At 40.8% G+C, this 18347-nt stretch overlaps 1 protein-coding gene and 1 pseudogene across 1 annotated transcript; both read left to right on the forward strand.

Annotated features, from left to right (window-relative positions):
- Positions 1-1657: 1657 nt before the first annotated feature.
- LOC114507616 (phosphoglycerate kinase 1-like) lies at positions 1658-17968 on the forward strand. The gene is given in 3 exon segments (XM_028525529.2): positions 1658-1662; positions 16319-16474; positions 16477-17968. Coding segments are annotated over 2 exon segments (1248 nt in total). The 5' UTR covers positions 1658-1662; positions 16319-16347; the 3' UTR covers positions 17598-17968.
- Positions 2441-3515, forward strand: LOC114507307 (annotated as a pseudogene).
- Positions 17969-18347: the final 379 nt, after the last annotated feature.

Consider the following 18347-nt stretch of genomic DNA (forward strand, 5'->3'; position numbering starts at 1 on the left):
CAACCCAGGAATTCTGGCTGCTCATTGCTAGCTGACCCTTAAAAAACTCCACGTCCTCTGGAGTTCAAAGTTTGGGGGTGAAATCACTGCTCCTTCGCAAAGATAAACACAATGTAGGTCTGAAGTGGTGTCCTGAGCTAAAACGAGACAATGTTGAGTTTGAATCTCATCAGGACTGTGTTTTTCCAACATAATAAATTGCTCTTTGTTCAAATCAGAGACTGAATTCACTTTATTTTCCAAAATCAGCCCTGCCAGGTTTCCTTGATTTAATTGTATCTTTTTTTTGTATGCTGACAATGGAAAGCAGAAGAAAATAGTCTTGCTGAGGAAATGAAATATGACCAAGGAAAACAGGCATTCTCACACTGCATGAGGTAGGGTATTTTTTTTTCACATTCAATTTTTTATAAGAAAAAAGGTCTCTACCCTTTAAAACAACAGCACTATTGCAGTGATTATTAGGTCATATCCACAAAGCCAAAAGAAAATAGTGGAAAGAAAATTAACTAGTTCATTAGGGTATGGACAACATTATTTTTAAAAGGAAATGGTTCTTCATAGAACCATCATGTATAGAATAATACATGATAGCAAAGAAAAGTGAGAGTTGAGACAATAATTTAATTCAAATTTTAAAATGTATGATTTACTGAAGCATCTATGGAGTTTAGGTAAAATAATTTAAAGGAAACACAAATTAACCACATCATTACTGCTATTCTTCAATATATTTAGCTAAAATAGTCCTTGTTTTTTTTTGTTTTATTTAAGATTTTATTTATTTATTTTTAGAGAGGGAAGGGAGGGAGATAGAGAGAGAGAAACATCAATGTGCGGTTGCTGGGGGTGATGGCCTGCAAACCAGCCATGTACCCTGACTGGGAATCGAACCTGCGACACTGGTTCGCAGCACGCGCTCAATCCACTGAGCTACGCCAGCCAGGGCTTAACATAGTCCTTGTTTTAATAGTAGAGAAGAACTCTGAGTCCTGGTTGACTGATAGGAAACTCTTGTAATGAAAAATTAAGGGAGAGAAACAACAAAGGGCCAGGTTCCCATCGCAGCTCTGCCACCTCCTCACCATTTGACTGTGAATAAATACGATTGTTCATTTATTCAGTTTTGAAATGTTATTGAGCATCTTCCACATGACAAGCACTGTTCAAAGAAAGGATGATATGATTGAAATATACTAGACAAGACTCTTGCCCCCCGGGGTACATATTCAAAAGTGGAAAGAAAGGTAGATGATTGTTAGATAGATAGATGATAGATGGTAGATAGATAGATAATAGATAGATGTGTAGACAGACACACAGAAGCAACAAATACACAAAAGTTAATTTCAAATTGTTAAAATTACTATGAAAGGAATAAAGAGGATAAAGATTTAAATGGCTATTTGGCAGAGGGTGATCAGGAAAGACCTCCCTAGGAGACCTGAAGATGTGAGTGAACCAGGAGAGTGAAGGATAGAGCTGCTCAGTGAAAATAGACTGTAGCAATGCAAGAGAAGAAGCAAGGAGGCTATTGAATAACTCCAGGCATGAGATCAGTGTAGACTTGAGGCAGGACAGAGGCAGTGGAGGTAGAGTTGGACATTTTGAGACCCATTTTGAAGATAAAATGAATGGAATGTGCTGATGGCTTCTTTGTGCGTGAGGAGGATAAGGGAATGATCAAACATGACTCCTAGATTTTTGGCTTAAGCCACTGGTTGGACTAGTGTCACCACTTACTGGGGGAGTCACAGGTCAGATTATGAGTTCTATATTACTTTAGACGTCTTTGAAGTGTCTTTCAGCCAGAGAGTGGAAATGCCAAGTCACCTTTCAAATATGCAAGTCTGGAGCTTAGAGGAGCAAAACCATCAGCATTTGGTGGTAAATGCCATGGAACCAGATGGGATCACCTATGGATGGAAGATAGGCCCAGGGATGAAACCTCAGGGCCCTACATTACTTAGTGGTCAGAGAGGTGAAATTGAAAAGTACTTCCTTACATCAACATAAAATGCAAAATTATCATCTAAAAAATAATTAAATAAAATTGTGTATGGTTTGCTACTAGCTGGTTAGAGATACTCAACAATTTTTAGCTAATTTCTTCCATCTTTTTTTAACCTCTCCCCTTTCAATCACTCCTGCCATCCAAATATAATTAATCTCTTATTCGAAGGAAGTGAACCACTGTATATTCTAAGGAATAAAAAAACTACTAGTCCTTTATCTCAACTCTCATAGGCCCCAACTGAATGTAATAAGCAAGCAAAGATCATACACTAATCGGTCATAACATACCACAACTAGTAATCTCAAGTGACAGGTCTCCTCTCTCCTAAAGATATCTGGTTTTTTCTAATTATTCTAAAGCTTACATTACTAAATTAACACAACTTATATCTAAACTTGTCTTCTTTCATTTTAAAAGGGTAAATTGGAGGCCAACTCCCATGTAACCCACCATTCCCAGCTCTTTGGATCACTAGCAGAGCTCAGAATTAAGCGAAATTATACCACCTTTTTTTTTATGCTCGGTACTCGTGCAGAGTTCCCTGCACCCAGCCAGCAACTACAGAACCCTCCTCTGAGAAGGGAAGGCTGAACCCCAGTGAGAAAGAATGAAGCAATGGCGGTTTCCTGTGTCCTTCCGCACACTGCTTCAGAAGATGCCCCTGATTGGACTGGGCACCTAGAAGAGCAATCCTGGCCAGGTAAAAGCAGCTATTAAGTATGCCCTGAGTATACACTATCACTACATTGACTGTGTTGCTGTCTACCTCAATGAGATTGAGATTGAGGAAGCTCTGAAGGAAAATGTTGGATCTGGCAAGGCGGGTGCCTCAGGAGGAACTGTTTGTGACCTCCAGACTATGAAATACTGAGAACTACTGTGAGGATGTGGAACCTGACCTCTGGAAGATGCTGGCTGACCTACAACTGGAGTTTTTGGACCTGTACCTGATGCCTCTGAGTGAGGAGATGACCCTTTCTAAGAATGCTGATGAGACTATACATTATGGAACCACTGACTGCAAGGAAACATGAAAGGTTCTGGAGGCTCTGGTGGCTAAGGGGCTGGTGCGGGCACTGGGCCTGTCCAACTTCAGCAGTCAGCAGATTGATAATCTGCTCAGTGTGGCTTCTGTTCTCCCAGATGTCTGGCAGGTAGAATGCCACCCATATCTTGCTCAGAACAAGCTGATTGCCCACTGCCAAGCACATAGCCTGAAGGTGACTACCTACAGACTTCTGGGCTCCTCTGGTTGTGCTTGGCATGATCCTGATGAGCCTGTCCTGCTTGAGGAACCAGTGGTCCTGGCACTGCCTGAAAAGTATGGCTGTTCTCCAAACCAAATCTTACTCAGGTAGCAGGTCCAGCAGAAAGTGATCTCCATCCCCAAGAATGTCATACCTTCCCCTATCATTCAGAATATCCAGATTTTTAACTTCACCATTATCGAGAGCAGCCTAAAGTCTAGCTGAAAAGAACTTCTATAACTACGGATATATAGAAGAAGCCACATTGAGACTGGTAGGAGGGGCAGAGAGACTGACCAGCTGGTCCCATACCCATATGCAGCAGTTAAAACTCAGGAAAAATATCCCAGCTGTGGAGGTCCCACCAAGAGTAAGAGGATCCAGCTCCACAACAAGGAACCCCAGCCCAGGGTTCCATTGCCAGGAAAAGAATTCTTGATAACTTCTGGCTGTGAACCCCAGCATGGGTTACAGCAGAGTGAGACAGAGGGCTTCTGGAATCCTGGGTGTTCCTCTTCAAGGTCCCACACATGGGCTTCCTTTCTGCTGAAATCCTTTTTTCTGAGCTCCAGCACTGGAGCAACAGCTCAGAAAGTGAGCAATATATTGCATGAGCAATATACGGCAAGAACTGAATTGTCTGGTTTCAGAGAGATCTGGAAGGGCAGCTTTCTCCCAGACAAAAGTGCTAGCAGAGGCCATTATTCTTTTGCTGAGCCTTCCCCCTACAGAGGTAGGTACCATATCTGAGTCTTCATCAACCTAGGTAACACTGTTCACCCTGCCCTTGTGATTCCCTATAACCCTGCCCTACCCAATTTTCAGGCACACCCAAGCCTTTTCCAGTGGCTTTTCCAGTGGCTTTTACAAACAGCCTGTCTTTGTTCATACTTCAGAGTTTTCTAAAATCTCTTAAAAGTATACAAACCTCAAACATACAGCACCAGGTGTCAGCATGCCCCATACTTCTAACGAAGTAGCCCCAAGCACAGTACTAGTGACAGTCAGCCTTGGTTCACAATTTAGCCTCTCCAAGGCAACTCCAAAGCCAGCAAAAGGGGCAACCATCTACAGTTCACTTTCTAGCTCCTACCAGAATGCCCCAGGACAGAGCAAAGGCAGGGCTGACCTTGGCTTGCACCAGAGCTCCTTCCAAGAGGCCTCAGAATCAATACACTCAGTGGACAGCTTCAGACCACACCAGAGTACCACCCAAACACTTCTACAAACCACACACTAAGGATGGACTCAGCAGACTCCTGAACCCTGTTAAAGTTAATCCTGCTTTGTAGGGCCAGCCCCTTCACAACAGTTTTTCTACTATAGTCATGGCCAGCCCTCACAGCCAATCAGCCTGAGGGCCAATTCCCTTCAATTGATATGTCAACCACAATCAAGGCTAAACTACAACAGGAAACACACAATCCATACAAGGGACACACCTGGAGCACTCAGGTCACATGAACAGGGAAACTAGACTGCATTATTAAGCCCACAGTGTACCTACTACCTAATGCTACATTGCCAAGACTAGGAGATATAAAAGAACTGCCTAATGCATAGAAATAAACATATGGAGGCAGCCAAAATGAGGAGACAAAGAAATACGTCCCAAATGAAAAACAGGACGAAACTCCAGAAAAAGAACTAAACAAAATGGAGGCAAGCAATCTCCCAGACGTAGAGTTCAAAACACAGGCTATAAGGATGCTTAATGATCTCAGTTTCCTAACAAAGAGATAGGAAATATAACAATAAAGATAGAAAACATAAAAAAGAACCGGTAAGAAATAAAGAATAAAATGACTAAGAGGTGAGAGGGGATAATGGGGGGCAAGGGGGGAGGGTTTTCAGGAACATCTATGAAGGACACATGGACAAAGCCAAAAGGAGCAGGATCAAGGGTGGAAAGTGGAGCTGGCTAGGGTGGGAGGAATGGTGAGGGGGATGGACACAATTGTACTTGAACAGCAATAAAAATATTTCAAAGAAGAAAATTAATTAATTTTACCACTTCCTTATTAAAAAAAAAAAAACAAAGAATACATTAGAGGGAATAAACAGTAGAGTACATGATGCAGAGGATCAAATCAGCAAATTGGAAGACAAGGTAGCAGAAAACATCCAATAAGAACAACAAAAGAAAAAAGAATCCAAAAAGTGAGGATAGTTTAAGGGACTTCTGAGACAACATTAAGTCTAAAAATGTTCACTTCATAGGGGTACTATAAAGAGAAGTGAGAGACCAAGGAGGTAAAAACTTATTTAAAGAAATAATGATAAAAAATTTCTCTAACCTGGAAAAGGAAATACACATACAAGTCCAGGAAGTGAAGAGAACAAAGAACCCAAAGAGGCCCACACCAAAACACATCATGATTAAAATATCAAAAGTTAAAATCAAAGATAATCTTAAAAGCAGCCAGAGAAAAACATCTAGTTACCTACAAGAGAACTCCCATAAGACTGTCAGCTAATTTCTCAAGCGAAACTTTGCAGGCCTGAAGGTTTGGCATGAAATATTTAAAGTAATGAAGAGGAAGGATCGACAACCTAGATTACTCTACCCAGCAAGGCTAGCTAGCATTTACAATCAAAGGACAGTTAACAAGCCTCCCAGAGAAGAGAAAGCTAAAGAAGTTCATCACCACCAAACAAGTACTAAAAGAAATGCTAAAGCGTCTTCCTTAAAAAGAAGGAAAAAATTCCAAAATATGAATTATAAAATACATATCTATCAATATATCTATAAATACATATCTACCAATAAACATATCTATCAATAATTACTGTAAATGCAAATGGATTAAACGTGCCAATCAAAAGGTGTGTGGTGGCTGAATGGATAACAAAGCAAGACCCTTATATATCTACAAGAAACTCACTTCAGATGGAAAGACACAACAGACTGAAAGTAAGGAGATGGAAAAATATATTTCATGAAAACAGAAACAAAAAATAGCTTGGGTAGCAATACTTATATCAGAAAAATAGACTTTAAAACAAAGACTCTAACAAGAGACAAAGGAGAACCTAGCAATTCCACTTCTGGGTATTTATCTGAAGAAATGCAAAACACTAATTCAAAAAGACATATGCATCTGTATGTTCATTGCAGCAGATTTATAACAGCCAAGAAAAGGAACCGACTTAAGTATCTATCTATAGACAAATGGATAAAGAATGGTACATATATACTCATACAATAGAATATTACTCAGCCATAAAAAGTAATGAAATCTTGCCATCTGCAATAACAGGGATACCTGTAGAGGGGCTAAGTAAATTGTCAGACAGAAAAAGACTAATACTATGTGATATCGCTTACCATATATGTGGAATCTAGAGAACAATAGAAATGAACAAACAAATCAGAAACAAACTCATGGATACAGAGAACACTTTGATGGTTGCCATATGGGAGGGAGGTTGGTGGATGGGTGAAAAGGGCAAGGGATTAAAATGTGCAAATTTCTAGCTATAAAAACAGTCACAGGGATGTAGTGTATAACATAGGGAAATAGTCAATGATATTATAATAATTATGGTACCAAATGGGTACTAGACTTACTGGGGTGATCATTTCATAAGCTATACAAATGCCTAATCACTATGTCCTATACCCAAAACTAATAGTGTATGTCAACTATAATTAAAAGATAAAAATTATTTTTCAAAAGGAATACATCTTCTTTTAATGATTAGTCCAAAAAATTAGCTATCTCTAATACAGCCATCCATGCTGGGTTCTTTGATCAGTTTTATACTGTCTTATTTCAGTAAATTCAACATTCATGGATCCTCTATGTTACATAAGACACTTGGTCAGGCAATGTAGGATATACAAAGATCTATAAATCCTCACATAATTTACACTTGTACTAGAAAAGAAAAATAAGTACAGATATTCTATCATAGGTTTTTGTAATAAGCATATAAGTTAAGAAATATGGAAGTTCAGCATATAAAGAGATTCATTATGCTAGAAAGAGTTAAAGATTTTGTAAAAGAAGATTCACAAGAGTTGGGCCAGATGAGCAGATAGGAAAAGAACATTCTACGTAGAATCATTTCAGCAAAGAGGTCAGGAAAGTACGAGAATGGTTAAGAAACAAGAGAGGTTAATTTGAATATAATAATGTTTGTAAAAGAAAAACAAATGTGTCTAGTGATAATGAGTTTTCATGTACAATTGACTGTGAGTCTGTCATGCCCACAACATAATGATCTTTTTTATTTTCTCATGATCCTGGAAAGCAGGTTTTGGAAATTTAACAGTGGTGTTTGCTGATGGGAGAATAAAAGAAAGTGAGTCCTTTGTCCTTTTTTGCTGCCAGACCCTCTCAGCTCTGGCCATGCCACCCCACTCCTGTCCTGGGAGTGAGCCCATCCAGAAGCCTAAGTGCCCGTGGATATGATGCAGTGCAGAAGCCACACTGGGTTGTTACCTCTCTTGGAAGAACATAACACATGTACAGGAACATAGTGCTGCCAAAATATTTTTTGAAGAATTGCATGTCAATCCGAAAGTCTAGAAACATACGTGCTCCAGAAGAATGGAGGACCCAAATCATAAAAGTGACTTAATATCATTCTAAGGTATTAGGAAATGAGAAAAGACAAGAGGCTTTCAAAACAGAGAGTCAACAAAATAAGAACTTTCATTTGGAATAATAAATCCAACAGTATTGATTGGAAGAGGAAATATTTTCAAAGGTCACTTAGGAGACTACGGTTGATCTTTGAGCAACACAGATTTGAATGGCACAGGTCTACTTATATGTGGATTTTTTTTTCAATAAATACACACAGTACTCTAAAAGTGTTTTCTCTTTCTTATGGTTTTTAAATGACATTTTCTTTTGCCTAGTTTACTTTATTGTAAGAATATAGTGTACAATACATATAAAAAGTATATGTTAATTGACCATTTATATTATTGGTAAGGCTTTCAGTCTACAGTTAGCTATTAGTAAAGTTCTGAAGGAATCAAAAGTTATATGTGGATTTTCTACTGGGGCAGGGGGTTGGTTCCCCTAACCCCTATGTTGTCCAAGGGTCAACTGTATTTATATTGAGTCCAGTTGACTAAAGCAGAAACTACAGCCATACCAAAGGAGAGTAGCAATAGGTCAGTGTCCCATGATCACACTGCACGGCTGCTTTAGGAGAGTGTTTGATGGCGCAATTGTTTACAACCCTTCACTTTCTTCTCTGTCTTATCATTAGTGTTACTTTAGAATAATGAAGCCTGTTCCATCCATTAACTCCACTAACATTTGATCTCCCCATAGGTTGAGGTTAAAAATTAATTACTCTTCCAACATATTGATTACATGACTATAAATATAAAAACAGAACTACAGAACAACTGCAGGGACCTTTGTTTAAATAGTATGTTTGCTCTTTTTAAAGGAGGGAATTAATGTTGAAGGACCTGGAATTTGAGAAACATACTAGAAAAGCAACCCTAGAGTGCCATCTAGTGTTGGTAATGTATTTAAATACAATATATCATAGAAAGGGGTTTCTTATCTTGCAATTCCACTTCCTCCTGTTAAAAACTTGGTAACAACAAAAACCAGGCAATGGCTAAGGATCAAAAACAACACTCTTAACCTGCCTTTGTTGCTGGTCATCCAGATATTAATCTGAATTTTGAACAATCAAAGTTGTTTACTTGGAACTGCAGCGGGAGGAAGCCTTCAGCTCAACTTCTAGATAGCGGTGAGTTAACAGAATTGAAGGGCATGGTTTGCAGCTTTGTATCATCCTCACATAATTAATTTACTCTTTTTATCACTCTAATAAACTGTAGGTCAAAAGACAGAGCTAGCTTTTAATTCTTTCCATCTCTTTAACCAGGTGGTTTCAGACTATTTCACTTAACTCACAATATTTCATGAATTAAAAGATGGATAGTGTGGACTAGGTTACAAACTGGTGTTAAAATCTCCTGCCGTGGAAATTCATTGTTACTGGGATGGCTCATATATCAGAGCACTGCCTTCTGCAGACATTAAAATTCCCTTTGTTTTGTGTCCCTAATACTGCCCAGTCCTTGGGAAGCACGAATCTGACATTATATTAGGCTATTTACACTGACCTAGTAACTCAAAACAATCATCACTGGTAACTTAAAGTGACTATACTCCGAAAGAAATAAAGTCTTAAGGTCACAGTTGTAAATCTTGCCACAGGAAGGCCAAAGATTATAATCTTTATGCCAAAGCGCTGCAGATTCCTTTCTGTAGAGTAGAGTCATATTTCAAAGACTTTACTAATCTGAAACCTATCAGTGGTTGTAACAATAGCAGATATGGCTTAAATGATATCAAACACACAGTTTAAAAAATACCAGTAAGTCCGTGAGAAAAAAAGCAATTACATTTATTATATCTGAGGTTGAGGTTATTCTAGCTTCACACTATACTGAAATTTAAGTATCATAATTTTTATGAACAAAAAAGCTAACATAATTGAGTAAATATGGTTAATTCAAGAAGTATATGAACCTGCATAGTATACATATATATAATTTGCAAGCTGATTATGTGTTTGCTATACTTATGAGTAAACAGAAGGGCTAGTTCAGTTGGAGCTTAGTGCTATTGAGACCAAGGTCAGAAGTTTGATTCCTATATAGGACAGACAGCCTCACTACTGAGTACCTTAAGATGTCTTATGAATATGTTTCCTCAAGATGAATGGGCTTTAGGAGAATGGATGTGTAAATTGGCCACTGCTGAAGAAAACCATTTTTTCTGTTCATATTAGACCTTTTTTACATAAATAGCATATGCTTTCTCTGGGTAAAATACTGTCAGGATGTAATTTTTTAAAAGCTAACAGTCTTGCAGATTCTAGCAATTCCCTCCAGTACTACCTCATTCCAATAGATTCTCTCACCGCCATATTTTCATGTTCTGTGTGCTTATAGAAAGGTACACATATATGATGATTTTAGGGTTTGTAAATAAAAATAAGATTGTGCTATGTACATAGTCTGCAACAGGGTTTATGTTGACTTAGCAGTGTATGACAGGCATTCTCCCAGTGTATATCTTACTTCTTCATTGCCTAATATTCTGTAGAATGGGTTTTTCAAAAGTCATTGAATTGTTCCCTTCTTCATAAGCATTTGGGTTGCTTCCAGGTTTTTTGTTTTGTTTTGTTTAGCATTATAAACAATGCTGAAAAAAATCCTTATGCATATTACCTAATATATCAGCCTTTTATTCTTCCAGGATAGAATCCTAAAGAGACAAAAAATAATAATAATAATTGATGCAGCCTCTAAGGTCATGATAAATATCTGAAGTTGAAAGAGAAACTTTCTCCTCTAACACACAGTAAGTCCAAGCATGTGTCATAACAAAAAGACATGACCACACTTGTTCCAGGTCTGAAATTCTAGAGGATAAAAAATAAATAGCTCATTATGTTGATATGATGAAATTCAGTATACTCTCTGCCAAAATACATTCTATATGATGATTTCATAAGATGTAGCAACATTAAGTACTTATCTTTCAGTCGAAAGAAGAAATCTTTAGCCTCAGATTCTCCTAAAAGGAACACTTCAAAAGACATTTCTTGCCATTTGCTTTCTAAAAGTATGACTAACTTGAATGATAGGATGACCAGAAAAACTAGGTCCAAGGAACCAGAAAAACTAGGTCCAAGGCCTGGCTCGGGCCCTTTTTAATAGCCAGCATTCATTGGGAGCTTACTATGTGCCAAACATTTCAGAAAATGCTTCACTAGGATTAAGAAATAAGAACTTTCCCAGAGGGGTGCCCGGGGTTGGGGAGCCAGGAAGTGCCAAGGGCTGTGGATCAAAGCAGCAGCCTGCCAAAGACCATGCTGTCATGAAGAGAGGAGGGACTTTGGGAGGAGGCTGCTGTTCCCTAAGGCAACAGTCAACAGCATATATGGCCCCAGAAGCTGAGCAGTTCACTGCCCACCAGAAAGAGTTTGTACTGAAGCTGTGTAGGGCCGGGAAGGCCAAACACGTGTGTATCGTAGAGGTCAGCAAGCCACAGCAGGGGACAAGACACCCCACCCCAGGCCCAGATGTTGCAAGTGGAGCCCTTGCCCACCTTGCGGAACGTGGCAGCCAGAGGAGGGGGAAGGAGGAGCAATGTGACGAGCCCACATTAATTGAAAAGCAGGATGCATATGGTGGACATTTGCTAGAATTGGTGGATGCAGGGACCTCCCACAGCACATCAGATGTGGGGGGAAATTTTAAAACAGAACCCACGGAAAGGTGCTCTCCAGTTTCCTTGCCCTTCACGGGCAGGAGCACTTTTGGTACTGGCAGACTCTGGGCACACTCATGGCTTAGGCCTTGCATGATCTGAAGCCACTCCACAGAGGCAGAATCCCATGCTGGGCTATGCCTTGCTGGGTGTCAGCCCTTAGGACACTGTGACCCTGTGCAGCACACCACACAAGTCCTGGGTAGTTTCCACTCTCTCACCCTGAGAGGGGCACGAGCCAGGGAAGTTCTTCAAACCCAGGGGTACAGGAAGCCTCAGCCGCTGGGCCTCCACAGATGGAGCTTCCCCTGCACAACCATCTGGAGTGATCTGGCAGTACACTCCAGACCCCAGCAGAGAGAGGAAAACTGCACAAGGCAATGGCAAAGCTAGAACCCACAAGTAAGTGTGTGTGTGTGTGTGTGTGTGTGTGTGTGTGAGAGAGAGAGAGAGAGAGAGGGAGAGGGAGAGGGAGAGGGAAAGAATGCCTGAGGATGGAGACTTATTCATGTAGCCACCATGGGACTCAAAAAGGCAGATAAGATGGGGTGAGATTTCTGGATGCTGGATGCTGACTCTGGTCCTAGGGGTGGCTGGAGTTCTGTGTTTGGTAGAAGACTTTGGTTCAGAGCAGGAATGTTCCCAGCCCCCTCAAATTGGGTATCCTGTTAATAAAAACCTCCTTCTATTCCCACAAATTTATGTGTTACACTTATACACAAAGACAGGCAGCAAAACCCTAGCCTACCTAGTTACAAAAGGTTCCTACTTAGGCAAATTGCCTGACATTGACTTTATAACATTGCTATACTTTGAAACTATGTATGATATCATTTCAATAGAAAATATTGATGCAGACTCCAACCAGTGGGATCCGTGTGTTGTGGCTGCAACAAACAAATTCACACTGACTGCAGAAGTCTTGTGGAAAAAAAGGATGGCACGGCCACTCTCTAAGTGAGAGAGGGCCCCGACCCCTGCCTGGACAGGCTTTTATTGCTTTTCTGCACACATTACATTGAGGATGGTCCTCATTTACTATGCACAGTTTAGCTTTAGGTGATTACCTTTTACAGATAACAAAGAAGAAGTTGTTGCTACTTACTACAAAGAAAAGGATGTTTGCAAATGCAAAAGGAAAAAGTGGTTGAACTTGTTACACTCCATCCTTGGGAGGTTTAGTACAGACTTTAGGAAGTTACTTTAAAGATATGCAGTAAACAGTTCCTGCCTCAATTCAGGGTAAGGGAGTTTTAGCAAAATACAAGCCTCAAAGCAGCCTAAGTACAACGCAGGCCTGGTTCCCCATGGGAAAATCGATCAGTGAGCTCAGTTCCTGTGTGCTGCCTTGCTCCCTCTGGTTTTCAGAGGCTGGGCTACATTCGCCATTGCCATGCAGATCAGTTCCCTATAAATATAAGTATAGCACATGGAATACAAAGTAGACCCAGAGTTAGGGATGCAGGCCCAACACTGGTTTCAGCCCTTATCAATACTGTATCATAGTCTCTTATTCTTTAAAATTCTTATCTGTAAAACCTATTCCCCATCTCGCAGTTTATTAAAATAGCAAACCAGCATATGCTTTGTAAACTACTAAACAGTTAGCTGTTGTTTGTTTACTGTCATAACAAAGAAACGTACAGCTTAACCAGGAGAGGAAAATGGAAAGGGTTCTAGGCCCAAAGCCAGAGTTTCAGTGTCCCAAAAACTGGACAGTCTGACTTTGGTGAATGTGGATTTTGTCACTTTGTTTTTCAGCCACAGTTGGCAGGGGCTATTTCCTTGCCTGGAGAGAAATTATTTCTTTGCTAATTTTTTTCATTCAAGTACCAATACATTTGTTGAGCATCTACTATGTACTAATTGTGCCAGTCATGATAAACACTGGGGACACAATGGTAGTCATAATAAAGTTCCTGTCTTTATGGAACTTACATTCTACAGTGCAGATATAAGCAAACAAAAATAACCCAAATGATAATAGCATGGGATAAGTGCTAGAAGTAAGTGAACAGTGATAGGTGAGAGAATGGGGTGGGAGAGACCCAGTTTAGACGGGTAGGAGTAAAGGTAGGATGCTGACAATGGAAAAAGGCAGACAAGTATAAGGTCTCTTTTAAAGGCAGAACCAGCATAACCTGATGGATCTAATGTAAGGGATAAGGAAAATTATGAGAGAATTATAAGATGGCTAATAGGTTTCTGCTGTAGACAACTGAGAGAACTATGTCACCATTTACTTACTCACATTGGAAGAGGGGCTGTGGAAGTTAAAATTACCATTTGGGATGTGCTGATTTTTAAGTGCCTGTAAGCTATTTGAATGTCAAATTGGAACTATGAACCCAGCACACAAGGCAGTGTTCTAGGTTCAAGAGGAAGAATGGGATGTCGTGAGTTTATAGACACTATTTAAAACCACAGGAATCCACATGGAGCTGTTGGATGATACATTTACCTTGATTATTGACATTTTAATTAATATCAGAAGTCTGAAAAACTTTCAAGAATGGATATATTTTCAAATCCCTGTTAGCAAACTTTCAGGAACACTAAGTGTCAGGAAAAATATTTCTGAACAGATACTGAGAGAGTATTCTTAGGCTCTGGAAAATCATGCTGATGGGGTTATCTGCTACTCTAGTGGTGATATGGCATAATAGAACAAGACAGGGCCTTGACCAAGAAGGACCTGGGATTGAATCCCAGCCCTGTCATTGCTAGTAATATGGCTTTAGGAAAGTTTCTTATTCTTTTCATGTTCTGTTTAATTATCTAAAGAATGAAAATTAAAATACCTTATAGAGTTATTGTGAGAATTATAAATAATATATGAAAACATGCCTAGCTCAGTAAATAGTAGCAACATTAAATTTCTCTTTTCTACACCATAAATGTCTTGAAAGGCACAACCTCTACTTCCACACCTCATTCTTACTTTAGTTTACTCCAGTCAATTACTCACCTCTCCATTCTACTTGATTTCCTCTTCTCAAAATCACCAGTGGTATTAAATCTGCCCTCAATTATGTACCACTTTGCCATTGAATTTGACCAGGTGATCATTCTTCCCTCATTGATTAGCTTTATTCTCTTGGCTTCAGTGACACCATACCATTCTGTTAGTCTACCTATGTCACTGAGGTAGAAAACTCCTCAGTGTCCTTTGCTGGCTTCTTTTCCCAGCTCAGATTTACTTATCTCAGTTTCAGTCCTGGAGCCCCATTCCTTTTGTTGCCCTACTCCCTCCAAAACAATATTAACCAATCCTATTGTTTTAAATACATCTATAGACTCCAAAATTTATATCTTTCTGTGAACTCCAAATACATATAATAGCTGCCTACTTGACAATTTCATGTCCTAAACACCTCAAGTTTAACAGATGAAAAACAGAACTCTTCACTTCTGGCCAAGATGGAGGAGCAGTTAAATGCTGTGTTCACATCAAAATTACAATTAAATTATAGAACAACCATCCTTGACACCCAACTGCTCTCTCCCCACTCTGGTGATTGTCTGAGTCCCTGCCCAATCCTCTTCACACATCCAACCTCCTTCAGAGGGTAATCCACACAAGCAGCCAGCTTAGACTCACACTGCAGGCTTTCCTAAATACTCTCAAAGGTCTACAAACACCAAAAGAGCAGCATTTGGCCTTGGCATGCTCTGTACCTCTTTTTATTTATTTTTTAATTCTGATCTGAGGATATGTTTATCAATTTTAGAGTGAGGGGAAAAGGGAGAGAGAGAGAGAGAAACATCGATTGGTTGCCTCCTATATGTGCCCTGACTAGGAATCAAATCCGCAACTTTTAATGCATGGCACAATGCTTCAACCAACTAAGCCAACTAGCCAAGGCATGCTCTGTGCCTCTTGCTAAGTGGCTTCAAGCCCAGAATTAATGGTAACCAGCCTCAGTTCACAGCATAGCCACTCCTGGGCATTTCCAAGTCCAGTGTAGGCAGCTACCAACTGCAGATCACTTTGTAGCTCCTACCAAGGGTCCCCAGAACAAACATAGGCATCAGCTGACCTTGGCCTGCACCAGAACTCCTCTCAAGAGGCCCCAGAACCAACACTCCTGGGGGCCAACTTTAGACCACACCAGAGCACCACTGAGTTAGAATCACAAATGGCACATGAAAAGGGTGGACTCAGCAGACACCAGAGCCCCACTAAAGTGAATCCTTCTCCTTGGGTCAACCATATAAAACAGCCTGCACTCTGTCACCTAGCCAGTCCTCACAACCAGTCAGCCTGAGGGTCAATTCCACCCACTCACATGCCAACAACAATAAAGTTTCCACTACAGTAGGAGGGCACACACAACCCACATGAGAGACACTCCTGGAGCACCCAACTTAGGTGAGCGGAAGAATTGCACCTTGGGCCCCACAGGCCACTTACAGCATAAGGCCACTCTGGCAAGACTGAGAGTAGATCTACCTAACACATTGAAACACACACAGGGAGGCAGCCAAATGAAGAGACAAATGAACATTTCCCAAATGAAAGAACATGACAACACTTTAGAAAAAGAACTAAATAAAATAGAGGCAAGAAATACACCAGATGCAGAGTTCAAAACACTGATGTCAAGGATGCTAAATGAATTTAGAGAATTTATTATCTCAGTAAGACCTTCAACAAAGAGGTAGGAAATATAACAAAGTATATAGAAAACATGAAAAAGGACCAGTAAGAAATGAAGAATATAATAACTGAAATTAAGAATATTTTAAATCACACTCGCTGCTATCTCCCTCGCTGTGCAGTCCATCAGGGTCTCACTGCTGCTGCTCTATTGCCAAGATGTCGCTTTCTAACAAGCTGACTTTGGACAAGCTGGATGTGAAGGGGAAGCGGGTCGTCATGAGAGTGGACTTCAATGTTCCTATGAAGAACAACCAGATAACGAACAACCAGAGGATCAAGGCTACCATCCAAGCATCAAATACTGCTTGGACAATGGAGCTAAGTCCGTTGTTCTCATGAGCCACCCAGGCTGGCCTGATGGCATCCCCATGCCTGACAAGTACTCCTTGGGGCCAGTTGCTGTAGAGCTCAAATCTCTGCTGGGCAAGGATGTCTTGTTCTTGAAGGACTGTGTGGGCCCCGAAGTGGAGAAAGCTTGTGCTGACCCAGCTGCCGGGTCTGTCATCTTGCTGGGGAACCTTCACTTTCACGTGGAGGAGGAAGGGAAGGGAAAAGACACTTCTGGGAACAAGGTTAAAGCCGAGCCAGCTAAAATAGAAGCTTTCTGAGCCTCCCTTTCCAAGCTAGGGGATGTGTATGTCAATGATGCGTTTGGCACTGCTCACCGAGCCCACAGCTCCATGGTGGGAGTCAATCTGCCACAGAAAGCCAGAGGGTTTTTGATGAAGAAGGAGCTGAACTACTTTGCGAAGGCCTTGGAAAGCCCAGAGCTACCCTTCCTGGCCATCCTGGGAGGACCTAAAGTTGCAGACAAGATCCAGCTGATCAATAACATGTTGGACAAAGTCAACGAGATGATTATTGGTGGTGGAATGGGTTTTACCTTCTTTAAGGTGCTCAACAACATGGAGATTGGCACTTCTCTATTCGACGAAGAGGGAGCCAAGATTGTCAAGGATCTGATGGCCAAAGATGAGAACAGTGTGAAGATTACCTTGCCGGTTGACTTCGTCACTGCCGACAAGTTTGATAAGAATGCCAAGACTGGCCAAGCCACTGTGGCCTCTGGCATACCTGCTGGCTGGATGGGCTTGGACTGTTGGCCTGAGAGCAGCAAGAAGTACGCCGAGGCTGTCGCGAGGGCCAAGCAGATTGTGTGGAACGGACCTGTGGGCGTATTTGAATGGGAAGCTTTCACCCCAGGGACCAAGGCCCTCATGGACAGGGTGGTGAAAGCCACTTCCAGGGGCTGCATCACCATCATAGGTGGTGGAGACACTGCCACTTGCTGTGCCAAATGGAACACGGAGGACAAAGTCAGCCATGTGAGCACCGGGGGTGGTGCCAGCTTGGAGCTCCTGGAAGGTAAAGTCCTTCCTGGGGTGGATGCTCTCAGCAATGTTTAGTACTTTTCCCGCCTTATGGTTCCTGGGCGCACCCTGTAACTCCACTTAGTGCTTTCCGTGTCTCTACTTGGTATTAGCTACAGTCTTCCCCCACCCCGGCAAGATCCAGCTACTAGTGGCCAAGAGATGCAGCCCAGGAACACGTAACACAGCCGCACGGCAGTGGCACATCAGCTCACCTTCACTGCACCCTGGATCTGGCTACATTCTTCGGGATCCCATCTGCATTTCCTAGGGGCTAAACCACTGTGCATTCTAGAGTGCATATATTTATATTTTGCCTGTTAACCTGTTAGCTTAATCCTCTTCTTGGAGTAGCTGACTCTGATGAGCATTGTCGTTGTTTTGCTACATGAAAACAAGATAAAATTCCAGCTGTGAGGAGGGAGGGAGAGGAAGTTGGAGATCTATGAAATAAATAACTAATAAAAGTAAAAAAAAGAATATTTTAAATGGAATCAACAACAGAGTAGATGAAGCAGAGGATCAAATCAGCAATTTGAAAGACAAAATAATAGGAAACAGCCAATCAAAACAAAAAAATAAAGGACCCATAAAATTTAGTATAATTTAAGGAAACTCTGCAACAACATCAAGCATAAAAACTTTTATATCATAGGGGTACCATAAGGAGAAAAGAGAGAGCAAAAGATTGAAAACCTATTGGAACAAATAACTGAAAACTGCCCTAACCTGGTAAACAAAATAGACACACACTCATCCAGGAAGTACAGACAATCCTTAAAAAAA

This window comes from Phyllostomus discolor, chromosome 10, assembly GCF_004126475.2.
Source record: "Phyllostomus discolor isolate MPI-MPIP mPhyDis1 chromosome 10, mPhyDis1.pri.v3, whole genome shotgun sequence".
Taxonomy (NCBI): Eukaryota; Metazoa; Chordata; class Mammalia; order Chiroptera; family Phyllostomidae; genus Phyllostomus; species Phyllostomus discolor.